This window comes from Sycon ciliatum, chromosome 2 (assembly GCF_964019385.1).
Source record: "Sycon ciliatum chromosome 2, ocSycCili1.1, whole genome shotgun sequence".
NCBI classification, from domain to species: Eukaryota; Metazoa; Porifera; class Calcarea; order Leucosolenida; family Sycettidae; genus Sycon; species Sycon ciliatum.
Window position 1 is genome coordinate 2,589,334 of NC_088644.1, and position 27,998 is coordinate 2,617,331.

General features: G+C 45.9%; 1 protein-coding gene across 1 annotated transcript; it reads left to right on the forward strand.

The window, feature by feature from the left end:
- The first annotated feature begins 15,681 nt into the window (after nt 1-15,681).
- On the forward strand, nt 15,682-25,886 carry LOC135808237 (RNA-binding protein FXR1-like). Its single transcript, XM_065321401.1, has 15 exons — nt 15,682-15,985; nt 16,064-16,116; nt 16,215-16,308; nt 16,402-16,479; nt 18,193-18,272; nt 18,442-18,507; nt 18,784-18,877; nt 19,463-19,603; nt 20,094-20,279; nt 20,746-20,824; nt 22,539-22,636; nt 22,828-22,908; nt 23,236-23,362; nt 23,767-23,963; nt 24,174-25,886. Exons 1-15 carry the CDS (start codon nt 15,914-15,916, stop codon nt 24,603-24,605), a joined length of 1,878 nt encoding a protein of 625 aa, XP_065177473.1. The 5' UTR covers nt 15,682-15,913; the 3' UTR covers nt 24,606-25,886.
- The last annotated feature ends 2,112 nt before the right edge of the window (nt 25,887-27,998 follow it).

Sequence of the window (27,998 nt, forward strand, 5' to 3'; positions counted from 1 at the left end):
CTCCCCTACCATGTCACGGACTTCGTTATGGCGGATTGTAGGGAAGCCACCCCGGGGCAACACATGGCATGAGAAGTGGAGAACAGAACTCCGCAGGCACACTTCGTGGGGACATCGAGGAGAGGCCAGTCATACCGCAATGCAAGGCCGTCCCTGAACTCCTGCTTCGAGAGGTGGAACCCATGTTCCTTGAGAGGAAGAGCAGTGAGCCAGGAAGAGGGGCCTTTGCGGGCTTATTTACGGACTTTTACGGTATACCGTACAAATTTCTTTCTCAATGTTACTGGTATACATCAAAATGATCTACTGAAGTAGATCGCGCCCCCATCCTACCAGGGTGTAGTAAGATACTACTCCCTGCTTTGTGCTACCAAGAGTGTGATTACTCTTGGGACTCAAAAGTCCCTGGCACACCTTGGCAGATAAATGCTCGAAAATTGGCCCGCATGGCAGATTCTGCTTGAAAACGTTGAAATTGGCCGAGAACCATACAAAGCCTCGGGTAACAGGTGTACAATGTATCATTTTATCAGTCATTACGTATGAGTGTGATAATAATAATAGTCCATGGACCCCGTCTACAAAGCCTCGGGTCAGTTCATCTCATTGAAATAATTAATTCTTTTTCCATATACATGTACATGCAGCAATCATGCATGAAATGATTATTATTATTATTATTTCGAAAGAAAAGGTGACAGCACCGACGCAATCCACACAGTCAAGTAAGCCAATTTCGTAACCGAACGTTTTCGTTCCCTTCTCATCATGGGTAAATTCAGGGAATAATGGAGATATGTCAAATACAGCAACTTATAGAGCAAAAGCATACAATGTAGATTGAGAACTCATGCTATACGTGTGGAAAAAATAGAATTCAGCTGAACAAGTCAACAACAGTGTGAAGGTGAAGAAATGACTAAAACATAATGAAAACATCAATGAGAAGAAGCATTCCTGACACTTTCACGAGGATTAGCGCCAAACAGCTGAAGTGACAAAACATTTTCCTTCTGGACACACAGTTCAGGGGACAACTTGCGAATATAACGCTTCCAAAACAGACAAATGTAATACAGATCTGCCACGGGCCAAAACTGAGAAAACATCATCTCTGTACAACGTTATTCGCTTCGAATATATTATATTCTTAATATATTATATTCGAAGCGTTATATATTCGCGTTATATATTCGCAAGTTGTCCCCTGAACTGTGTGTCCAGAAGGAAAATGTTTTGTCGCTTCAGGTGTTTGGCACTAATCCTCGTGAAAGTGTCAGGAATGCTTCTTCTCATTGATGTTTTCATTATGTTTTAGTCATTTCTTCACCTTCACACTGTTGTTGACTTGTTCAGCTGAATTTTATTTTTTCCACACGTATAGCATGAGTTCTCAATCTATGCTTTTGCTCTATAAGTTGCTGTATTTGAGATTTCTCCATTATTCCCTGTATTTACCCATGATGAGAAGGGAACGAAAACGTTCGGTTACGAAATTGGCTTACTTGACTGTGTGGATTGCGTCGGTGCTGTCACCTTTTCTTTCGAAATTGGATACTCCTCCAAATTTTTTCCTTGCATTACTATTATTATTATACCAGAGAAGTACCAAGTGCCAGTTTTTATACTGGCATTATTTACGAAGGCCTACTGAACAACAACAACAATGGTGCCATCGTGAGAATAAAGAATTCAAACAACGAAAATTTATCGAGTAGTTTATGTTGAAAGGGTACATACCAGAGAGTCTTAGGGTGCGTTCTTAAATCCTCTCGGAAAGGTTGGAGACTCTCCGGAAAGTAAGTTTGAGAGCTGTTCTTATATCCTCTCCGACTTTTAGGAGGCTCTCCAAAGCTCTCCAAGCTTCAGAGGTGGTTGAAACTTGGAGATTCCCGCGGTTTGGGATCAGTGCATGCGAACTACGACTAAAAGCCACGTGTTCATCATGAGTGTACGCATTTCCCTTTTCGCACACGTGCATTGTACATGTATACATTCGTGGCACTCAAGATCGCGGCCCCTTTGGCGCTTCATTTTGCTTGACATGTGCAAAATAGGGCGGTTTTGCTCTACGGAATTACGTATGAAAATAACGTAGGAACTGCACGGAATTTTCATACGTAAAAATCAGAGCTGCTGAGTTTCGCTCTACGTGATTTATCCACGACTGCTAAACACGGGTTGTTGCTTTGGAGACACGTAGGCTGCATGCGCCCACCGCATGCACCATGAACCGAAACCGCGTTTTCCATCTTATTTTGCACGTGGTGTACGGTGGTTGTACCTTGTGTTTCGCGCGGCTTGAACGTTGCCATGGACAAATGCGGAAAATGTGAAAAATATTTCAAAAAGTCCTACGGAGGACCCAACGTAGGAAAGAGCTTTCCTACGGAAATCCGTAGAGAGATTTACGTATGAAAGCTGTCCTCGCTCCCCGGCGCGTACGACATACGGATTTTCATACGTAATTACGTAGAGCGAAACCTCCCTAATATCTCCGAATCCTTCGAGACCCGTTCTTGAATAATCCCAGTTTCTTCGACTTCTCTCTTCTTCTCCTTCTAGAAGCTAGGCTGCGTTTACATGAGGCGTTTCAACCCGGGTTGAGTTCGACCCGGGTCAGATTTCAACCCGCCATGTACACAACATGAATGGCGCATTTACATGACGCATTGCGCTTGACCCACAGTCAACTGGGTTCTTGTGGCCAGGCACAAGGGGTACATGGATGCAGCTAATGGGGTCGTTCTCGGCACTTGTGCCAGTGGTTGTGAGACTTATCCGGATATCCACTCACCCCCACCGTTAGGCGCTGCATCTGCCGCTAGGATTTACCGGGTGCTAGCGGCCGTCGTGAGTTCCCTTCCATGAACGGACACGATAACTTACTTTTTTTTTACTTACTTTACTTATTGCGCTTGACCCGGGTTGAAATTTCGCCCCGGGTTGATTTCAACCCTCCCCCCCCCCCAAGGGGAGGGTTGAAATCAACCCGGGTCAAGAAAATCGTACAAACGTACTTCTGTGCGTATCTCACGCCAGGTTTGAACAGCACTGCAATTTTGCGCGAACGGATTCACGTGACCATACAGGACTCTAGAAGTGGACTTTTGGCGGCATATCAGTATTTGACCCGGGTCAACTGTTTTCATGCAAGCGCTCACCTATTTTGTCTATCGTACAGACTTTCAACCCGGGTTGAAATTTCTCATGTAAACACAGCCCTAGAGAATATAAGGCTGCGTTTACACGACAACGCTGGGGTTGAAAACGCAAGAAAATCCTTTCGGATCCATGGTTCATTTACACGGTACGAAGAGCAAAACGTAAAAGTTGTACACCAAAACGGAAGAAAACCAAAACGCTGGCCAAGGTGGAAGAATTTGAAAACGGAAAAGTTCTGCCGGATAAATTTGGGTGTGTAAACAGTCGAAACGGTATGCTGGCCTCGTTTTCCGTCACGTGTTTTTCGTTTTCGGCCGTTTACACGGATCCGACAATCAAAAAAATTGTTTTTATAATTTTCGTCATGTGACGAGTGTTGTTTTGTGGCCTATTCCTGGAGTGTGATTGGTGCTTCCACGACAACACTTGGCACATGACGAACTTTTGCGGATCCTTTGCTCCCGTGTAGACGCGCGAAAACGATACAAACGGAGACCACCTCGGATCAGCTTTGATCGTGTAAATGCACGAAAACGAAAAAAGAAATGCGGGACTGAAAACGGAAAACTGGCCGTGCGTTGTCGTGTAAACGCAGCCTAAGAACGCACCCTTACAAACCCGAGTTTGTACGACTCCCTGCTACTAGAAATGAGCTTGCTACTACACGGAGTATGAGCTGAAGGGGGGCCCAGGGTGTGTGTGTGTGGGGCGAGGGGGGGGGGGGGTTGTACATGTACTCTTGATATGAGGGTACCATGACTACTATCACATGTAGAATAGTAGCAAGAGTACATAACCCCCCAGAGTGTGCAACGCCGATCCAGCTCTGTGTAGGGTCTTGGTCGAGCGGAATCGGATCTTCTGATGTCATGCGTACACTTCACACCAGCGCAAGGCCGGTCTCGAGGCAGGGCACCATTGTTTTTGATCCAAGAGTACCCGCGACTCCCCGGGTTCCCCTCAGATGTGTACGGTATTATGACGCAAAGATCCGATTCCGCTCGACCAAGACCCTATGCAGACCTGGATCAGGCGTTGCACACTCTGGGGGGTTATGTACTCTTGATAGTAGTAGTAGTAGGATTTATTATTTTGATAGGGAAGGCCCTACAGACGGTGCCGTCTTGTTACAGGGAACCCTGTATGTGTACTGTGCTTTTTTTAATTGTATTATTTTTCATTTTACTTTGGTACTCGTACTGAGTACAACTAAAAGGAGAACCGAACCGGAAACAAATATAAATGCAGTCATGGCGACCATCAAGTGCTTACTGACAGGAAGTTCTGTACAACTGCAACGAAAACTTAAGGCCAATTCACATTACAACTTTCTGCGACGCGATTTGCGACAGTTGCGACCAGAAACTGCCTGTCGCGGGCTGTCGCAAAGCACCTGTTAACATGTTGCAGAAGTTGAAGAAAGTTCAACTTTGCGACATGCGACAGGCGACATACACAAATCACTGTCGCAGCTCGTCGCAGGTGTCGCAAGTCGCATGGCGCGTCGCAAGAAGGTTTTTTAATATGTTGTGACTTGTGAGGTGTGCAGGAAATTATACTTTTGAACAGCAAGAGTGAACAAGTGAGAGTGTACTCTAGGCCTTGACAGATTATGCTAATATTTTCGTGAAATTATGCTTTTTGCATTGCTGAAAAAATTGCAGAATTATGCTATTTTTATGCTAAAAGTTATCATAATTATTATGCCGCATTATGCTCACATATGCTGCTAATGTATAATGGTTCTGTGCAAAATAACAGGGGAATTTGTTTGTAGAGGGCGTTGTACTGTAGTAGCAAAAGTTCAACGGGCTCAACGCACCATCCGACCTACAGTGTTGGCCAGAAGTTTGGGCCTACCTATAAATTTTTGGGGTTTGGCACAATACAGTGGTGCTGCCAGGTTGTGTATCTTCAAACCTGCTGCACTGAGCCCGATGAAAACGCGTGAGATAAGTTTTCTACAGCGCACGTGCGCTTCAAAACAAATTTTCAGGTGAAAATCATGAAAAAGCTAGGGGCGCGTTTGGTTGGTACGAACTAGAACAGGATTCACCAGAACAGCGCGTTTGGTTGGGACTGCACCTGTTCTGGGTCGGCCAGAACATGTTCTGCTTGCTCCGGCCTCGAGGCCAGAGCAGACCGAGCAGTTTCACTTTTTCACAGTGAAACCTGGCGGGAACATCGATTTTGTTCCCAAATGATCACGTGCATACGCTTTTGGGTTGAACTCGTCGTACCGTACAAAGTGACCATGGTGACCCATACACATTTTGAAGAATGCATGCACCAAGTAAGTTTGGCACATTTTTCCACAAAAATGTGCTCTGTTTCTGGAGTACCGTTTGGTTGGCATGAAGCTGCTCCATGTGCACCAGCTGTTCGATCCTGTTCTAGATCGTACCAACCAAACGCACCCTTAGCCCAAATTTTTGGCCAAAATATTTGAATTTGTACGGTACCGTACGGTACAAAAATGTGTGATGCAAAACCAGCGGGAAATTCAACTGCACAGCACGTGGTGGTCCTCATGACACGGACAACAAATTTTAGTTGCTGTTTTTGACATTTTTCCTTCACCATGGGTCGATCCAAGCACCTTTGGCTCTGACGTGAGGGAGTTGACAGTGAAGATGAATAATGATGGCCTCTCTTCGAATGATATCGCCAATTTGACCCGCGTTTGTGCGCGCACGGTGAGAAAACTGTCACCAGGTTCGCAGTGATGCAAAGCTGCAAGAATTAGCCTCGTTCTGGTCATCCAAGGCTGACGTCTGCTCGTGACGACAGGTACCTCAAGGTGATAACTCTGGCTAGCAGAAGGACTTTGTCGTGGGAGCTCAAGACAGACTGGTGCAAAACCGTGGCAAACATGTCCCGAGTCGTACGGAACGTCCCAGACTGCTGAAAGCTGGCCTGAGAGGCTGCAGGACCACAAAAAAAAAACCGTATATCAACCAGAAAATTGAAGAAACAACTGGTCTTTGCCAGGGCCCACCAAGGATGTACTGTGGACCAGTGGAGCAACGTACTGTGGCCCCACGAGTTTAAATTTAATATGAGAGCATCAGATGGTGTGGTGTATTTCAGTTGTTGACCAGGTGTACAACTTGTGCCAGAGTGTACTGTTGGCACAGTCAAGCACAGCGGTGGCTGCATCATGATACGGGACCGCGTCGCCGGCAACGGGGTCGGGCGGCTCTACAACGTTAACGGAGCGATGAAAGCAGACCAATACCAAGGAATACTGCAGAACAGTAAGCAGCCGTCCATGGTTGATGTGTTGCGCGGTCTGGATGATGTATTTGCGCGCGCACACGCGATAAAGGCGTAATTGGCGGACCGCCCATATCGCGCACTGGGGCGGCCGACGCAGTCGCCGGACCTATATCCAACTGAGGATTTGTGGGAAATGCTGAATTGTCTCTGCCATGATGTTCCCCAAGTCCCATCAACAGAAACACAGCCTGGGGAAGTGTGCAAGACAGCGTGGCGGAAGATCAGCAGGGACAAGTACGCGAAACCCGTCTCGACCATCCCGGCGCGCATGGAGGCTGTCGTCAAGGCAAAGGGAGGACCTACTAAGTGGTAAAATTGGGCAAACAGTTCACTGATAGGTTCTTAGCATGGAAACAAATCATTTGGATTAGATTTAGTTGATATCTATTAGCTATTCACCTGGATTTTGCTGTTTTTTAATTTTGGCCGTAAGTTTGGGCCTACGCTTTTTCGATTAAATTGACTTTATTTTATTTTACAACTATCTAGCCTTCGAAAGATGGATCAGAGTATGATCTCTTCGGTAGATAGCCAACTTCAGTAGTTTTGTTCGTGCACTATACAAAGATTCTCTCTAGAAACCTGTTTTCTCTTGGGTAGGCCCAAACATTTGGCCAACACTGTAGCTACGACCGTCACTGATTGTAGTGTACTGGACATGTTATCAAGGGAGTCGTAAACCTACACCTTTCTGGTGCATCTACTTGTACTTGTAGAACATGTACAACTGTATGGAATTTGGTGCGAACAGGCGGATTATTCCAATTTTATGCGATTCGTATGCAATTTGCCTCGAATTATGCGATTATTCGATTTTGGTAGGAATTATGCGAAAAATTATGCTAGCATAATCTGTCAAGGCCTAGTGTACTCTGGGTAACAAGTGAGAGTGTACTCTGGGTAACCATGGTAACAAGCGGGTACATGTACAGTGCTGCTAAATGAAATCCAGTCACAGTGTCACTCATGTACGCGCCGGCAAGAGTACATAACCCCCCAGAGTGTGCAACTCCCACATACCCTGTTGTCCCGACAGAATTTCAAGTTGACGTCATTATTTATGACGCAATGCTCCTTGCAGCAGTGATTTACAACATGTGTACGGGTGTCAACGCATCACACGTTTTTCTTTGCAATAATTTGTACAGGATCGATCGGCTTCGGTCAACCACAGGTTCCGGATTCGTCTGATAATCCGTGTACAGTGCGCATTGCATCATCAAAATGACGTCAACTTGAAATTCTGTCGGGACAGCACCCATAGTGGAGTTGCACACTCTGGGGGGGATTATGTACTCTTGGCGCCGGGCGTTGCGCAGCCCTAGACCTGCGAACACTGGGCTGTGAAATTGTGCAAGGCACAGACTACAGAGTGACGTGCAGGACTGTACATTGGAGAAGCAACTGGGGGGGGGGGGGGGGGAGGAGTCGAGTGTACATGTACCGTAAACATGTGGTTGGTTGACAGCATGTAACACGGCGGAGACCACCATGTTCATAAACAGTGATCTTACTACAACCTCCGTGGTTGGTAGAGCCCCGGTCTTCACGACCATCTGAACCGTATATGGGTGTTAGACCCGGGCCCACCAACCACGGAGGTTGTAGTAAGATCGCCGTTTCCGAACACGGCGGTCTCCGCCTTGTTACATGCTGTCAGTCCACATGTTTAAAAAAAACAAGGTTTACTTTAGTATCCAATATGTACCGTAAAGTACCGAGAGAGCGCCCCACCATCTCGTCCTTTCGTGGTCACATTGACATTGATTGTGGAGGTTGTGTCCTGTCTGAAGGTCATATATGGCACGAACCTTGTACACACATTGGACGTTGTGGAGTTAATCCGTACTCGATTTACATGTACCTTCGAGCGAACACGGGCTCCACAAAAACCTGCCAAGTACAGTACAGTTTCAGGCTGTCCAAGAGAGTGCTCAATACGGAGTGGTAGAGCTGGTTCAAACAATAGGAGGACAGAGAAAGTGTTTTTACTCCGAGTTTCACGCACTAAGCGATCATCAGAAAACAGTAACAGTACAGTTTCTATGGTTATAGTGTGCCGGGGAATTCCCTATGACCTTCATTTACTTTTGTATTGATATCAGTTTGTTTTGTTTCACACCGTACAAGCGTAGACGTGACTTGTTTGGTCTCTGTCAGGGAGTAGTATTCTGTCCCCGGAGAAAATTGCAATTCCGCGGCCGCGTTTTTTCCGCTTTTTTTGCGATTTTTTAAAAGACCGCGTTTTCCGCGATTTTCCCGCGTTTTTTGAACTTTTTTGTTGCACTACACGTACATGTACACACAGTGCACTGTTCGGTCAGCAACGTCTCATCGTGGCGGCTTTTTACTCAAATATGACGAGTGCTTATACCAGAGACTTGTAACTGATTGATTTCACTACATACTCACTGAAAATTGCCGCACATCAATATTATTCACCGCATATTTACCGCATATTTACCGCAAATTCACCGCAAATTATGCCATATTATGCCGCGTTTTTCCCCGCGTTTTTTGCGATTTTTTCCGCAATTTTCCCCGGGGACAGAGTACTATACTACTCCCTGGTCTCTGTCGGCATTCATCAGGGAGTCGGGTATTTGACGACTCCCTGGTCGGCATACGATTTTCCTTTTCCTGGCTGTAAAACCAAGGTGGGGTGCTCTCGCGAGACGGGCAGGGGCGCTCTGGCGGTACTTTACGGTACATGTGCGTATGTGCGTGGGAGTGTTAGGCCTAGCCTGGTTTCTGCTTGTGGATGTGACTGCCTCAACTCTGACACTTTCAACTGACAAAACAGACAAAACCAAGAATTTCTAGGAGTACCGTATCATCGCTGACTTCTTTTTCACCTTACGTCCATATAGTTGTCCAGCTCATAACGAATAGGGTCCAGCGGATAATGCTCCGAAAATGTTCGTATAATGCTAACCATAATGCTCCAAAAAAGGCCTTATAATGCTGATTATAATGCTTCAGCAAGGGATATAATGCTCTTGGTTTGGGACAAAATGGAAGAAAGTCTGCACATTGTCAAACTTCCAGGAAATTATGCATATCGTCGATCTGCATCTGAAGTTGCCACCTTATCTCTGACGAGCTCCACTACTTCTTACCACTATAAGACATGATCGCTTCTCCATTGATTGCTCTCCATTCCAACTTTGATGCAGGGTTGTGGCAGAATAGTCGGTGTATCAAATCCCTCCCCTAATTATCCATGTAGTGAGAGATGAAACCATTATTGCAGGTAGTCATTCATTGTTGGGATGAAGTTAATCTTGGCGAATAGTATTCCTGCCTGCAGACAAGCTGTCACTGCATCCACTCTGTGAATAATGTCTTCGTCTGAAACACCAGACGCGAGGCCAGCTACTGAGATCCGATCTCAGATGGAGAGCCCTCCCATTTGCGGAAATCCTGAAAACACGTGGTCAGAAGTTATTTTGCCACTCTACATCCTTGGCTTGTGCTCTCATCTTCTCCTTGAGATGGTGTGTAGACGTATGGCTTGCCACAATACTCTTCCTTCCTGATAGCGTTTGACTGTAGGCCTGGCATTACAACCGTCCACAACGAACTGTACGTGCTTCATAAGGAAAGTAAGACAGGCGCTGCTGAGCAATCGACTTGGTACTGAGTCCATGAGAAATTCTAGTTCTTTTCGAGCCTCCTGAGCTGGACTCGGCAAAGGCAGTTCTTTTGGAACGAGCTCTTTCTGTTTATAGCCGCTCCTTCATCCTGGTCCAAATTTGGCAATGCATCAGCGTCTACTTCAGTATCGCTAGAGATGCTATCGCCAGAGCCTCTGCCACAACTAGAAAACTCTTCTTCGTCTGTTTGATATTCACTTCGCGTATGTCTCCTCCATAGCTCTCCCTTATTCTAAAAGTAAAAGAAGCCTCGTAAATAATTTCTCCGGATTTGTGTCACTTGAACTGCCTCGGCCTCGGTTGAGCATGCTTCACAAATGGCTTGTATACATTTACCTGACCACATCGCTACAATCATAACGTTTTTATGTAGCAATAGTTATGTAGCAATAGTTATGTAGCGTTACCAGTGCTAAGGTGTTACGTGTCTACACAATCACAAAGTCATGCGCGCTGGTACAATGCATAGTGCTCAAATGCCCGGAATGGGCGGAGCGTAGTACTAGTATGCAAGAGGTACACAAAAGGAGTAAAATAGGGCTGTTTCGTTGTTACTCAGAGTTTCGTGGCAAAACCAATCATCAGAAAACGCCTCATGATCATGATTGTAGCCGATTGTTGCCAAAAACCTGGGATTTCCCGATATTATCCACTATGAAACTCGTTATGCCGCTCAAACCTCACATAATGCTCGTTTTGTTCCTTTCTAATGCTCCATAATGCTCTGATGCTCGGATAGTCGTATAATGCCGAATATAATAATAATAACTTTATTAGGATGACCCAAAGGCTATAATGCCGGCATTATCCGCTGGACCGTAATAACGAACACCATCCTCCGCCTCATCATCACCTTCACTATCCGTACTCGATGTAGTCACTGCCGTCGTTACTACCGTCACCTATTCATGCCGCATGGTCAACTAGAAGTAGAACTACTTCCCGGGGTTTCTTTCGGCCTTCTGAAGTAAGTAATAGTTCTGTCTCCTCTCATCACCAGGGAGTCGTCACCTCCGGTATTTGACGACTCCCTGCTCATCACACTTCGCAGTCACGAGTAACCATGGTCACCACAGTAGCTAGGCCGGTCAGACTCATAGTCATAGTGACAATACGCAAAAATAGCGCTTCCGTAATCATGGTAATCGGCTTCTTTAATATAAGTAGTTCTTATGTTCTTGCAATCTTGGCCGCTTTGGTGGTAGGGTGCCGGTGGTGGCGCTGCCTGGTCTGGCTCTGCCTGTCTCACGTCTCACCGTGCCTTTTAGGCCATTACTCCTTTTAGTAAAACTTTAGGCCGATTCCACACTACACCAAATCCTGTCTAAAAAGCCATTTTTCAGGCACTTTTCCGGCAAGTTGCCATGGCGATCACTTTGAGAAACGCGCGAAAGTTGTCTACAAAGCAACACCAGCACCCTCTTTCAAGGCAACTAATGATTACGTTACTTTTTACCTTTTCAGGACACTTTTCTGACTTTTCTTCAGCCTTTCGATTTTTTTCCGAATGTGTTCCCTGTCGTATCTTTCAGTTGTGGTGAGTTGTGAGCTGTCAACAATGCCTCGGGTCATGTTTAGCCAGGAGCTTGAGGGCAAGCTGATCGAGCTTTGGAGCGGACATTTGAGGCGACCTCCGGGCGGTACAGTTCGCAGGAGCTACGCCGGAGGAGATCGCCATCAAGCGGAATTTGTTTGCTGAACAGCTCCGGGAGGAGGCAATCTATACTGCGTCGATCGTCCATTCCAAAATCGACAACATGAAAACGAAGGCGAAAGGACTGTACGAGACATACACAACGAAAACTGCCACCGGAATGCCTGTTGGCGAGGTTGACAAATATTCGACCTATGATCTGGAATCCGCCTACACAGCGCGCGCTAGCGTGGTCAAATTTCAAGCTTGGGCACGCGAAAATGGGTGGTATTCGAGGATTTGGACCAACAAAGAGCCTCTCCACTACCGCCATTGCTAGATCAAGCACAGGAAAGCCTCACAGTCTAACCTTCAAAGCAAAGTCCCGTGATCGACACTTGTAGGTGTGAATGCAGCTTCACTTTATAAGCCACTTTATGCCTTCAAGGCAAAGCCACTTTCGGCGTAGTGCGGAATCGGCCCCAGGCTTAGGGCTACATGTATATCGACCGCTTATATTTGACTCATTTTACATGATAAACCATGGCTGGTTAAAATCGCCCGCATCACATGCTTATTGCCATCGTGATTGTGAAATAATAATAAAAAAATAAAAAATAAAAATAAAGGCCTCTTTTACGGGCAAACAGAATACAATTATTGACAGTGGTATGGCGAATGATTAGAACACAACACCAAAAAATGAAAACAATTGTATGTGTGAAAAAACGCAAAAAAAACGAGAAAAATACATGTAGTATAATAATTATGGGAAATAAACAGACCTCGTAAAAGACCTCGGCTTCGCCTCGGTCTTTTACTCGGCTTTTATTTCCTATACAGTGAAACCCCGTTTAGGAAGAACACTGATAAGACAAATGTTTGCCTAAGAAGAACTAGTATTCGCAATTGTATTGGATAAAACCCGGTGTATTCACTGGGTAAAACATAATAAAATATAATGGATAAGAAGAACTCCCGTTATTGCGAACAAATATCATCGGTCCCTTGATGTTCGTCCTAAAGAGGTTTGACTGTAATATTATTATTATACTACATGTATATTGACCTCGTACTCAGTCATCGGATACGTACTACAGTAGGTTATAATGCCCACAACAGACAGTCTGTCATGGACGTCGGACATATAATACATGTAGACTAGACATCTGGTTGCATGTCTAGTCTAGATTAGTAGATATCGGCCCCTGCCCACAGGGCGCTGGCCATGCGGCCGTGCACGCGGGGGTACACGCATAGGCCATGTTATACAGCTGGAACCTACTGCACTGACACTGACAGTGACCAGTGACACTGAGTCTGTTACACTGTAGATCTACTACTGTTTACAGCTAGCATGGCAGGTCTACATGGTCATGGTGCAACCAGTCCAGTGTGAGATGTCCCTTTCAATGTTTCATTTCAAATCCGGACTATCTTCTCGAGAAGTCGAGATACAGAAAGTGAAACAACATGAAAAGGCATCCAAACATGTCATGTGTACAGTAGGAGAGCTCAGGCATCCAAACAATCATGTCATGTGTAGGAGAGCTCAGCGGCAGTTTGCTTTCAACACAACCAGTGACGCCAGTACAGTGACGGCAGCTCAGACTGCTCAGTCGATTTTGGAACGTATCGCACAGACTCAGTACGAGTACGTACAAAATAATTAATTATAGGTCTTGGAAGATCTATCTACAATGAATCAATACTACAGTAGACAATAGTACAACACAGCAGCACAGCTCCTGTGGCACTGTCTTGACCATGTTGACGGGACGCAACTACCGGTACAGTACTTGGCACGGTGTCTATCTGCTTTCCGCCAGGCTGCAGTTCCCTCGTACACCCCCGACTCGCGAGCTCGCCCGAGACACGTCACACTAGTAGATCTACCTTTCTCATTTCACTTTCAGTCTTCTTCCTTCTGCTTCTCGAAAGTCGACAATGTAGGGTATACTGTAATAACTGATTGTGGTGGTGGTGAGAACTGAGAAGAAGAGCTTTGTGCTAGAATAACTTTGCAGCCTAGAGAGCGTGTGTGGGCAGGCGTGTATTAGTATTATAACAAGGAACGAGTGTATATAATTATTATAGAGATACACCAGTATGAACTGGTGTATATATCTCGATACACGAGGTCCCTTTGTTATTATTATTTATGTCTCTCCATACTCAATCTGAAGACAGCATGCTGTTTCGTTCTCCATATTCACCGTGTGTGACCTCCTAAAGGCTAATGGCTTGTTCCTCGCCCACAACTACTGCTAGTTTCCCTTAGCGGTGTATATGGAGATAATATACCACTAAGGGAGAGCATGCCTAAGACTGTAAGTGTATATGGAGTGAGGTATAAATTAATCTCGATATACACGAGGTCCCTTTGTTATAATATATTATTTTATTATTTATACCTCTCCATATTCACCGTGTGTGACTTCCTAATGGCTTGTTCCTCGCCGACAACTACTGCTACTATTACTATTACCGGTAGTATTAGTACTTCCCCCTAGCGGTGTATCGATATATACACCACTAAGGGAGAGCATGCCTAAGACTGGTAAGTCACTTACAGTTTTTATACCTCACTCCCTATACCATGTATACACCAGGCTAAAGTGTATAGGGAGTGAGGTATAAACCGCCGATATTGCCAGGTGTGTATTTACCGCCATTTGAATCAAACAAACAAACAAAACAACTCAGCGCGGCGCGGTCAGCGCAAATCGGGACTCTGGATATACGGTCGGTACCTGTACGCACCACTACTCGTAGTCTACTAGTACGAGCGTAGTCGGTTTGGAGCAAGACTACTACGACTAACAGTACGAGTTGTAGTCGACTACCGTTGCTAGTTTTGTTTTGCATACTACAGTACTAGCATAGTCTATTACTTATTAGCAAGAGTACATGACCCTCTCTAGTCAAGATATTAGTAAGCAGCTCTTGACTTGAGTCTTTCCGACTCTGAGCTACTTGTTTTGCCCGGCTTTTCTGCGAAAGGCTTCGGGATGTGCACGGCGACGGTCGCGCGATTGGTTGAACCGATTCCTCCCAAGACCATGCTGAACATGAAACTGTTACCACGAGTTTGTTTTTGATAAGGCCGGCAGTGCAACATAGGATGTAGGAGCTAGGAGCGTATCCGGTGGCTGCATTGTCGACATGTCGCTGGCATCCCGTGCCTAAGCCTGATCATATGATATCCGGAAATGAGAATCAGAAGATGATCGGCTGTCAATGGGTCTAATATGGACATCAATACTCTAGCTCGGTAATATCCTTCAAAGCGGTGAACCCCTCTATAGGCGACAAGCCGTCGGGTCATCCAAATAAAGATATTATTATAACAAACCCACAAGGCAACAAACCCTCACAAACCTCATATCTCATGGGTGTGCATCGACTTTTTTACTTTATCAATTGGTACAATAAAACTTATTTAAATGTTCATTTCCACAAACACTGAAATAATGACCACATGTACATATGTATGCAAGAGTTAAAACTCCTGAGCTTATTTTATTCTTGAAAAGTAATGATGTCATGATGTAGGTAATCATGGACAGTACTACTAATAAAGTACTAATAGTCCTGTTTCAGTGTTGTCGTGGTTTTTTACATGCACATGTACAGTCATGTATGTCATCATGAAACCTTGTCGCATCCCCCTTATGTTGCGCTCCCACCATACCCGGCTCTGCATCTGATCTGGTTGGCTAGCTACTTCTCCGCGCACGGCATGGACGCCTTCCTTTCACGTCGGCGCTGCGCGATTGATCCTTTGCCAATGCGCATACGCATATACGGCTAGCCGACACCAAAAGTGCCCAAGCGCCTGGGCGCAAATTCGCACCCCTTGTCTAGACAGCAAGCCTGCGACGCAAATACGGACCATTCGCGGTGTACGCATATGTACAACCACGAGGTAGCACGTGCTACCCTGGACCTAGCCCTTGGGCCTTGTTCGCGAGGTTGCCCCTACTTTCCGTAGTGCCTTTCCGCCGTTTTTGCTCTGAATTTTATCCTTCCTCCAAGGACACTCCATTGGTGGTTATCCATCCTCCAGCTCCTAGTTTTCTAGGCAGAGCTCTTGTTTTAGTGGAGGGCTCGCCCTTGCTTTCTGGTCCAGTGTAGCAGTCTAATATCCTGACGGACTACAAGAAGACAGTCACGCACAATGGATATGGGTGACGCCGTTGTAGGGTGCTTGGAGGTAGAAGTCCAAGGACTGAACGGAGCTTTCTACCGGGTGGGTTTGTCTTTCACTCTACAGCCCCGAGCTATCTCAGTGCTTTGACCTCTTATTCTTTCTGTTGCTCCGCCTCAGGCTTTCGTTCTAGACCTTGTTGAAAATGACGTGGTCATTGGCTTCGAAGATAAGTACGTCCCAAATGCGTTCCTAATTTTCTGCTACTAGTATCCTTGCTTTTATGAGCTCAACTAATTACTTTCTTTGTCTCTTCGTATGCTCTTCGCAGCTGGCTTCCGAACAAAAGAGTACCTGTCAGCCGAATTCGCCTCCCTGACCACAGTGAACGTCAACTGAGCTGGGAAAGGAATGAAGACGTTGAGGTAATTGGTTGCCTTTATGGTAATACAATTCGATGCGTTCATGTATGTTGATATTTTGTGCGCCTGTCCATCTTTCCCCTGTATTTTGGACAGGTCCTTTCCAGGGCGAAGGATACTGAAGCCTGCGGCTGGTGGCCAGCCATTATCTTGGACTGGTCAAGAGGAACTGAGGTATGATTTGAATAGAACGAGGGGGGGGGTGGGGGTGGGGGCGTACTTTGCCGAATGGTAGTTGTACCGAATGCTAAGCTGCATTCGGCGTGTTCTTTCTTCGAATAACCTCAAGAACTTTAGGTCTGGACTGTCTTTAATTTGTCAATTTGTCTTCCTTCTGACTTTTGCAGTGACTTTGTTGTATTGTATTTTCACTTTCAAACGGACGTAATTATTTGTTCGGTCACGAGTTTTTGAATGAAACCAAGAAACAGTCTTTTCACCAAGCGCTAATATGGTGTCGTTGCGTTGGTTCTCGTACAATTCCGCTTTCTAAATACGGCGGAATCGTCAGGAATCAGCCCTTTGCGATATTCACCAATTCCGCTGTGTAACTTCGAGGGCCAGTTTGTGTGTTTCATCTCATTGTATTTCCTGTGTTTAGCCATTAGTTTGATAGAGTTCTTGTGTTTTTAGTGAAGCCTTGAAGGTTAGGGTAGTTCAAGCCTCGTTGGAGTTTTTTACAGAATAAGTGTTCTTTTCTTGTTTAGACACTGGTAACTGGTATGTAAAGACCCTGGAAAAGATATTCATATTGGGATAAAAGCGAAGTTTTGCTCTGCGTCATTACGTATGAAAGTCCGTATGCCGTACACGCTGGAAAGCGAGGGCAACTTACACATGTAAATCTCTCTACGGATTTCCGTAGAAACGTTTCCCTACGTTCCGTCCTCCGTAGAACTTTTGGAAATATATTTTTGCATTTTCCGGATTTATCCATGGCAACGATCTAGCTGCAGAGCATGCACAGAACAGCCTTCACTTTCCTCAACATCTACAAGGACGTGAAGGAACACAACAGGCGAGCTCCATCTTGAAAAACAAATGGAATCTCGGCTCCGCAACAAATACCCGTGTCGCCACCACCACATTAAGCACGTATCACTACTCACCCGAAATGTTTCTTGGAGCGAAAACAAAAAACATTTTCATTCAAAAGTTCGGGTTCATTTTTCAGTTGGTCGTGAGTGCACTTGAAAAGAAAATTTGATTTGCTAATGCTCTCTATTCAAGCACAGACATAAGAAAGCTTTGCTGCAATGTCTATATTGGACAGTTTGCTGCATTCTTAGTGCAAAACAGTTTGGGGTGCATCTCTGGCCTTGTTGTGCCAGAGTTAAAGTCAGTTTCATTGCTATTTCTCCCATTTCCTTTACACACCCTGCTCGTCTCCATGCCTTCAAACCCCTATTCGTTTTTCTTGGCTCTTCATATTGGCCTCTGTTCTCACTGTGTCTTGATGTAATAATAATTATTACAGAATACGATTGCAAAATGCAAGTAGTATTGGTCTATATTAGTGCGAACTGTAGTACCACCTTGATTAGATAAAGGCAAGCTACCTTTTTTCTGGCTGGAGAGAAGGTGGGCCCGATGCCGTGAGATGTAGAGTACTATGCTAGCAAATCGCTCTTCCTCCTCTCTCTCTCTCCTCCCTCCCCCCACCGTCGCCGCCGCCATGTCCATGGATTGTGGTTTCTGGGTGGGCCGGAAGTAACAAGAGCGAAACCAGTTTGTGCTACCTTAGCCATCACATAAAATTGGCCACAGTATAACAAACATGACCCACTATAAACTTAAATTAACTGTCTAAATCAATGCTGGTAGCTGTGCCTGTTAGATCTGTGATGGCAGAGTGTTAAGATTGATATTTTCTTCATCTCTTTGCAGATCTGCACCATCCAGTACAAAGTCGACAAGAATTTCACAGAAGTTGTAAATGTCAATAGACTCCGTCCACCGAACAAGAAGTGAGTGATACATATATGTATATAGCGGATTGTTAAAATACTGTACGGGGAGATTGTTAACAGGAGGTGCTTTTAAATGCTTGTCCTGACTCGCTCACATTACTGTTGATGTGTGTTCTTGCATGTTGCGTGTGTGTGCATCTGTCTGTCTGTTTGTTTCACCTTCCAGTCCACCTTTGCAAGCTGAATCTTTTTTCAAATGCGTTATTGAAGTTCCCGAGGAGGTGCGCCATGCGTAAGTATGGCTTTGTTTGTCAAATATCATTTAGAGAAGCAAGGGAAGCAGATCGTACTCCAGCTACTTCACAGGGTATAACAGGTTGAAGATTCCTGGGTACCAAGCAGTCCGCCATGGATCCATGCTATGATAATGCAGAACGGTTGCATTCCACGAAGCTCATTCTTTTCCGATTGAGCGTTGCTGCTTGTGTGTGATTTGCCCATCACTTGGGCCGATGCTTTGAAGGTTTTCAGGATAATCATAGCGATTGTTTCTGTTCCCTTCATGTAGGTGTGAAGATATGGCACTCCATCGTGACCTGCTTGTTGCATGCCGGGCAAGTATCCTACGCGGTGACAACAAGACGGGTACCCTGACACTTCTGGTAAGGGCTTTCCCGACCAAAGATAATTGAAGAGAAGCAAACTTATCATTACACCAGATAGAACAGATTTGCTTGTTCCATGAATGGACCCTAGTAAGGGGCCATCCATAATTATCGATCTTTTTCCCCAAAGGAAAAGTTTCGTTCATGGGTGAGTCAAGGATTGTTTCGTTTGGAAAAATTATAGATTAGTGAGACATCAGTACATGCTACCTGTCAAGTCAATCTATTTTTTTCGTTCAGGTGGATGGGGGAGGGTCCTAACTAGACTTTTTCGTTTCGTGAAAATTATCAATAATGCCGAATGGCCCCTATTAAACTTCACTCCACATTCCCATTATTTTCAAGGAGCGACAGAAGCTTTACTGTTTTATGAGCTGCATCTGTGCCTTTATACTTGAAGTTGGCGTGGGTGTAGAAACTTTGACAACGAATTATGAAGTGGGTTCCTTTTGTCTAGACTAAACTGGCTGTGTTAGCGACTCATGAGATAAGTCCTGGAGTTGCCAGCAGCAACTACCAATATCGATTGTGATCTTGTGTTGTCTTTGTGTGTGGACGCGTACATGGATTTGTATACTGCAGTCAACGTCATCAGACACCGTAACACGCGCTCGCATGTTGGCGGACTTGCACGTCCGCAGCCTGCAGACTAAGGTGATGCTGAAGCAGCGTGGAGCTGCTGCCGCCGCAGCTAGCCTCATGGGAATGCCACAGATGACTCGCGTGAGTACTGCTGGTGCTTCACTGCTTTATTGATTGTGAAGAAGAGGTTGGCGCGACTTCGGCGATAGTAGGGGAAGAGTGTGTTGCTCCCTACATGGGAGCTCGTGGTTTTCCCTGCCGACTTGAATTCTCACTTGACTGACTCACGACTGCCATCCAGAGCACACAAGAAGTCCATCGAACCGTCCACTCGGCAAACCTACAAGAAAGCACCACTCCCTGCTCAATACACAGTGTTTCGGGGAATTCACCCGTCATCAGTTGAGCTTGAGTAGGCTGAGGAAGATCGTGCCTGAAGAGCACCACTTATATAGATTGTGTTCGTGTTTATTGGCATTACTGAGTCGTGAGTATCTTTAGATGTTTATTGGGCAGTGTATTTGTCATATTTTCAGTGCTGCAGCTACTGCCCTTTTACTCGTCTTTACTGTATTTCAGCTGCAGGATCACTTGCGTACTGTACTGTCGCTTCTCTCTGTTACCCATACAGCCCTTCCCACTACCCGAGATTCCAAACAATCCCAGACTGGTCACAGAGACGTTCTCCATCGAGCCTAGTCTCATGGGTCTCGCCATCGGAACGAAAGGATCTAACATCCAACAGTGTCGTAGCATGCCGGGCATACATTCCATTGAGGTCAACGAACACACGTGTACATTCAAGATTACTGGAAATGTAAGCGGCTTAGGTGCTTGACTCGTCATTCACTTTTAGCATGCATGCAGGTTACAGAGACAGAGAGAGAGAGAGCTGCCAAGACAATACCATGTCTGTGATCACTGCTTTGCCCACTGTGTACTGGAGAGCTTATTGTCTGCCAGACAAATTGAACACTAATAGTCTTTTGCGTGGAGTGGAAAATATGCTCCTGCAGTTTCCGCTATTGCTGAGAGGACTTGCATTCCCTGCGTTCTTTTAAGTTGATTGTTCCAACTAGGAACACACGCTTCTTGCCGAACTTGACACTTCCCAGTTGGGACAATCAACTTCATGACATGACTATTACCGCCGAAATCGCAACAGTTTGCGTTCTTTTAGTATAAACTAATTATTGATTTTCCTCATCGGGGAAACTAGCAACTAGGTCTGTATTATTTTATGCTGTTCTTTTGCACTTTCTACTTGTGTTTTGTGTGTTTAGACGACCCGCGAAGTGCTCGATGCCCGCAAGCGCTTGGAGTACCATTGCGAAGTTGTCTACATTCCCAAAGCGTATACTGGTACGTGTGTAGTGTAGCGTATCTCTGTGGGTGCTGTCCCAACGGGTATGGGCATCCAAGGTAGCTTTCTGCAGTGTTGCTGTATAAAATCCGGTCTAGTGAGTCGGCTCTCCTCCCTGCACCAGTTCACACCCCGGGGTTTGCATATCTAACGCTGCACAATGCCCGGCGTGCTCTTGACTCACTCGCTCGGATTTCATTGAGCAGCACTTTAGTACAGGGCATAGATTAACAGCCGGACATTTTCCGGCCATTTTCGGCCACTGACCGGACGTTTTCAATTTCACCGGACATAGTGTCCGGTCAAAAAAGGAAAAAAAGAGCAGCGGCCTTTCGACCTTTTTATGCAGAGTTGGGCTTTCTTCGGAGCTTCGTGCCAAATGCAACTTGCATATCGTACAACTAACACGTACACCGTAGTCTCAGGCGTAGACTTCACTATATTTACTTGATCCGCCTGTAGCAACGCGTTGTTGCTAGTCAATTCACACTTTCGACCGTTGGTGTCGACTTCGCACTTGAATCGATGGGTTGGACTGCTAGTGCAGTTGTTCGCACCTGAGAGGAAGATGTCATCTTTTATTTTTCACTCTTTCACTGACCAGGAATGCAGATAGTCTTTTAGAATGTCTTCTGGAAAGCGAAAGGGAGATTCAGAGGACTTGCCGCCGGGCAAAAAAGTCCGTGGTGTGAAGGCCGCTACTTGCGATAAGTGGATCTCGGACAATGATGCAGCGCTGACTACTTCCGCCTGGCTGATTTATGACCGGCAGAAGAGCGATCGGCTGTTAGCAGAATGTTTGAAGTGTTCCGTGTGCATCAAGTTTGTAGACAGAGTCCGCAGTTGTAAAACTTCAGTGAGGCTTTCATAACCGGATCCAAGAACCTGAGCACATCAGCGTTCAAGGATCATGCTGGAACGGAGATGCATAAACGAGGAATGAATCTTTTCCGCAGGCAAGAGTGTCCCGCTCGAAATGCCCTCGAATTCGCTCCAATTGCGAAGGCACTGTGCGAGATGGACGATGGTGCTGCCGCTATTGCACGACGCAATTTCGAACTGACTTACCTTCTCTGCAAGGAGCATATCACGTTCGCAAAATTCTTGACTGCAACGCTTTTTTGTACATACATTTGTCGTCAGTAAATAGTTCAGTTTCTATTATACAAATAAATTGGCGAATTGTACATAGTAATGTGTGAGATAAGTCCACATAAGGAGTCATTGTGAATATACTTCAGTACTACTAAAAAAGAAGAAGAAACACCCTGAAAATGTGTTGTGGAAAATGTCCGGGCATGTCCGGACAGATTTCAAAACGGAAGGACATTTGTCCGAGCTAAATGAAATCCTTAAGCTATGCCCTGTAGTACCTGCATTTTCAGTCCACTTGCTTGCCGCTTGTCACTAGTGTCGAGTACAAGGAGCAGCGTGTTGTGTCTGTTGATTAGTACAGTGTTGCTCTACGAACTCTGGTCGCGTGAGTACGCGCCGTCATCCTGCAGCCCTAGATCTGCGAACACTGGGATTGTTCACTGATGCAAGGCGCAGAGCTGACTCGTTCGATCAGTTTCATTGAGCAGAACTTTAGTTGCCCATTGCTATGTCCAGTCCAGCCTTGTTTCTGTCCTTGACGAATTGTATTTCCTGCACTATACTTTTCCAATTCCAATGTGGTAATGATGTTCACCTTTTTCACCTCTGAACCTGTAGGACGTGTCATTGGAAAGAATGGCCAGAAAATCCAGGAGATTGTCGCAAAGTCCAATGTGCTGAGAGTCAGCATCGAGTCCGAGGATGAGAATGGACAGGTAACACACGCCCACACACACACTCGCGCACAGCTGATCTGCTGCATCTATGTGTTTTGGGCATAGCCCCGTTTGGCAGCCATGCGCCCTCTTTTTCAATCCTATCCACACCCAGTGGGATGTGGATTCTTCTCTTGCTACTCCTTCCCATTCACATATTCACCGGTGCTTGTGTACCTCGGTCTGTGCAGGTTCCCTTTCAGTTTACTGGCCTCAAGGAGTCAGTGGAGACAGCGAAGATTGTTCTAGAGTATCAACTGGCAAATTTCAAGGTAAGTTGAGCCAACTGTTTGGTGCAGAACGTGCACTGGACAGGCGCATGCTGATAATGAATGCTTTGCGGTGTGGGGTTGTGCATTTGCGTGCGGCTACCTCAAGAGTAGTGCATTGGCCTTGAGCATGCAAGGTCTTGCCATGCTCTTTCAGGTGAAAGCCCTTGCTAGACTCCTGAGCAGTTACATGTGCTGCTGTAAGCAGACGTAACCACTGTGGTTGACTGTGGCCTCTACATGCGAGCGTCTTCGTTTTGGTAGGGTCCTAGACATTGCGTCAAGGTCCAGTGTGTCATTCCTTTCCCTGTTTTACATGGGTTTGTGCAGGAGCTAGAAGCCTTGGTCAGCCCGTCGTCCAAGAACGCCCGTTTCTCGCCACTGTCTCCGAACGCACCTTCTTCAGTTGTTTCAACCGATTTCCCAGACGGCACTCTCTACAAGGAGGGTGTTGATGGTGAGTTAATTCATCACAGCAGTGCAACTTTGATTAACTAACCCCCGCTGGGTGCAAGTCACAATGATGTCCAGCAACTTTGATTTGCTAACCCCCTCTGGGTGCAAGTCACACTGATGTCCATGTCATTTCGCTTCCAGTGCTTGTTACTGGCACTAATATGATTGAGAAGCCACGTACTCACTGAATGGACAAGCTCATCATGGATGCTATGTGTACATGTGCGCGTATAGAGCGATTAGCGTAGTCTACACGTCACCACACAATAGAAGTACTAACATGGATTCTCCAGTAACAGAGCACCAGGATGAGCAGATCTTCACGTTATGTACCTGGTACTGCTGCTTCATAGGCATGAACTAATATTATGTATGTGTGCGCGTGTCTTCATCTTGATCGTTTAGGCAAAGCCAGCAGAGGCCCCGCATTCCCTACCCGTATGTCATCTGGCAGTTCCGACGCAGGAGCAGGTGTTTCCACGCCAAATGGAAATGGCAATGGCATTCACGACGCTCAGGATATCTCGGCCCTGACTGGACAGATTGCTGGAGTCAATTTGACAACAAACAAGGATACAGGCAGCTCTCCACGCAGCCCGGCCGTGAGTAGTTTGCTATTGAGGTGTCTGGGTGTGGGGAGAGCTTTTCTTGAAGTGTGCATGATTGTACTCGTCCTTCTTAACCGTCTTGTTGAGGCTTGTGCTGTTATCGTGGAGCTGGGGGTTGACAACGTCTTCATTAAGGCTTAGCGGGTTGTGAATGCGTGGTTCTGTGTCTCATCGTGTGTGTGTGTGCATGATGTCCTGCTGCAGTCTGGAGACGGGACCTATCATGCTCATCCTCGCGCTACTGCTATGCGCAGCATGTCGGCATCCACGGGCGTGATGCCGGGCAGCCACAGCCCGTTCAAGCGCACCGCGTCCACCTCGATCCTGCCGGAGAACTCCGACTACAACCCATCCACACCAGTGGTGGTGAACATGACCAATGGCTCTACCACCCAGCGCTACCCACTCACCGCAGCCACCAAGTCTGCCACTATCAACGAGGAGAACGGAATTGCCTCCGTGTCAGCCGCCGACAAGGACGGCATCGCGAGCAACGGCATTTCACCGTCACCGCACAACAAGGAGAATGTTGATGTTTCCGCCTCTCCCAAAGCAGGTGACATTCCGCAGGCTTCCGGTTCCATGGTGGACGTTGTTACCCCAGCCCCCGCAGCCGTCAATGGAGAAGTCCACTGAAAGACGTTTGATCACGTTCCAGAGTAACGTACGACGTAAGTGATCTCTTCTGTGGCAGTTACCGTCGACCAAAAAAATCCATTCAATACTTCTGTTGCCATTACTCAACGACTGGTTCTGTCTCTTGACTAAAAAAACAAACTCAATCACCTCATAATTATCCTGTGCAATTTCATCATCTACTGGATCTCGTGTTGCGTTCTTTTAATCGGTACTCTGAAGTCTGTCTCTCGGCGTTCCCCGTATTTACACCTGTTTTGATGGAGTTGGGTTCGCAATCGTTACCATGTATCTCTTGTACTTCCTTTTTTTATTTCTGAAATTCCCAAATCAACTGCGGAGAGAAGAAGATTGATCTTACTGTTAGAGTACGCACGCTCTCCGCATATACTCGCATGATAGACGATCCTATACTGCCTACCGATCAGCCAACTCCAACCGATGCCCTGTTTCAAAATCGTTCATGACAAGCACATTAGTTGTACTGACGGTATCGTCCTCTCACTTCTTCTTCTTCTTCTTCTCTCTCTCTCTCTCTCTCTCTCTCTCTCTCTCTCCTCTTTCTTTCCGCGGTGCTTATAAAACGGCATTCTCTTTGATGGGCATGAGTAAATCACATCTATTTGAGTTTTTATCACTTACTGTTTGTTTGCCTGAAAAGCTTCCAGCATTCCTCTGTTTTAACAAGATGAGCTGATTGCTCTGTTTTCGCTAACCAATTCCATTTTTTTTCTTTTGAACCCTATAGCTGTCGTTGATTGCTGCAGCAGCTGGTGAGGTCCCGTATTCCGACGGGGACGTTTCTTTCCACAATTTTTATCATTCCAAGCTGCTGTTTTAGTAAATTACCCCGCGTCCCACCGCACATGGTATTCAAACCTTCCTCTCAGCCTGGGTTCTTTCTCATAGTTCCTGCAACCTTTCACACTCTCTCTCTTTCTCTCTCTCTCAACCGGTGCAACCATTCCCTGCTGTTTTTTTTAATACTTGACGGACAACATTGTTCCCATTCTAGCTATTGGTTCACTTTGCTTTCCTCCAGATAATCCTTGCTCCACTGATGTTGGCTGCTGCTCTTTTTCTCCAATTTCTGTTTTCACCGACAACTTGTAGCTCCCATTCTCGAGTGTTGGCTAATGATGCTCGTGGATATTTTTTTACCAATTACCGTTCTCGCTCTCAGATAAAGCCATACTCCAAACTGGCATTAGGCAATGTTATTAGCTCTAGCCCCTGTCACTGTACCGGATCCATCTGCAATAGGTTTTACCCGATACTGATGGTGCGTGTGTGCTTTGGTCTGTGATTGCTGCGGGCTGGTGGTGGTGGTGGTGTTTGCATGTCTGCGGAACATATGTGTACCACTGTGCCCTGTGATTTGTGGCACTTCCACTCGCGGACCTTGTCGAGGGGTCCGAATCCAGGAAATCTCATCATCGAAGCTGATTGCAGCTTGGCTCAACTGTTGCGATCCGAATAATTTCTTGTATTTACTCCTAATGTAGAATTGTGAATGTCATGCTGACATACACCCAGGCCAGGCCACACTGCAGGGTGTATTCAGCTTTGACAGTCACTGAGTGTTGAGGCTCATTAGCAAAGCGAGTTTGCATCGCACTGCGTCGTCGTAGATTACAGTTTCATACATGTCACGTGCCTGTTGTCAGGTCGTTGCTAGCATTTGGCCAATCAGAGCAGCACCGTACCAGGGCATTATCAGACGATAATGCCCGGGTACGGCGTACCCATGCCCATTAGGAATGACCCCAGGCGTACTACGTACGCTGGTGCACTGCCAAACATGCACCAAGCCTTTTGGGCAGTGACCTGGTACATAATTGGCAGTACTCCAGCGCACATTGAACACATGGGACCATTCCTAAGGACACCACATGCACTCGCACACACCACACAAAACGAAACTACTTACGTGCACCGTCCAAAACAATTATATTTTACTAGCAATGTCGACATAGGAGAAGTAATTTATAACAACGTGACAATAGCACACAGGGTCAGGGTTAGGGTTAGGGTTAGCCGTAGTAGTAGTAGTTACCATGCATTACTAAATTCAAGTCAATTGAGACGAACAAGTCAACAGGTGAACATGCATCACAAAGTTACCTATCTGGAAGAGATCCGATTGTATCTCGAACTCCTACAAAATATACAGTTACATCTACATATACCGGTACATGTACTTCAAATGTACCTAGCTACATGATTGGCCAGTGTCCAGTGTACATATTATGGACCTCAAGTAAACTGAAAGCAATGCGAACCAAATCTCAGATGTATGAAAGTATCATTGTTCCGAATAAGAACACTTACAATGTACTCTCAAAACTAGTCTAATTACTAGTGTCCCTTGGTCAAGGATGTTTGCGGCCAACGTTAACGCCAAAGCAGCAGCGAATCAGCTAACTTCCGTACCGCCCAATAGACTCTGATGATCTACACCTAGTAGTGAAACCGGTCAGCCAAAAGTAAACTTTAAAAGAATGTCACACTTGTTTGTGCAGTTTCTGTCGGGGGTATATCACTTCATTAAGAACACCAACATGCAAAGACATATTCCTGGAACTGCAAGTAAATCTGACACAAAACGTTCTATCATTCCACGGAGAAAGCTGCTTCCGATCTTGTTCGACCCTTCATTCATATGACAGCTGATTGGAACCTTCCTCCTCCCTTGACCATGTTTACCTTATTTGTCTACAACTAGGCACGTGGCATGTATGAACTATAAAAAAACACATGGTGCGTCGTGCACCGTAGGCGTAGCCCGCGGTAGTCATAGCCCAAATTTGCTAGCAAATCTTTGAGCAAAATATCGGATGCGCAAGTTTCCGGCAAGTTTTGAGCAAAATATCGAGTTTTGGTGGGCTTTTCGAAAAATCCAAGGCTTCTTAGGGACTTCCTCAACACAATCAGTCACCAAGGTTGAAAACAAGCACAAAAGTTGTAGAAAACAGACTCATGGCTACATTTCAGTGGAATGGTGAGCAGCAGCAAGAGCTCAATCAAACATATCGTCGTCATCAGCGACAATTATCCTTGAGTTTTCCCTAAAACTCATTTCATTATTATTATTTATTATTATTATCAAATTTTTGATAGGGCAATCCCCACAGGCCTAAGGCCTTCTTACAGGGTTCATCTCGAGCAAAACCAAAGCAAAATATCGACGGAGAAAGGAAATGCCAAGCAGAATATCGAAAAATTTGTGGCAAAATTGTGCGGCAAAATATCGATGTAGGCCGAGCAAATTTGGGCCATGACTAGCCCGCGGGCCTGCGGCCCTTGGGCTACGGTGCACGACCTCGGGCTACGCACTAGGGCATAAATCAGCCATGGAGACTGCGAGGCTGTGCGAGCCTGGTGGGACATGCT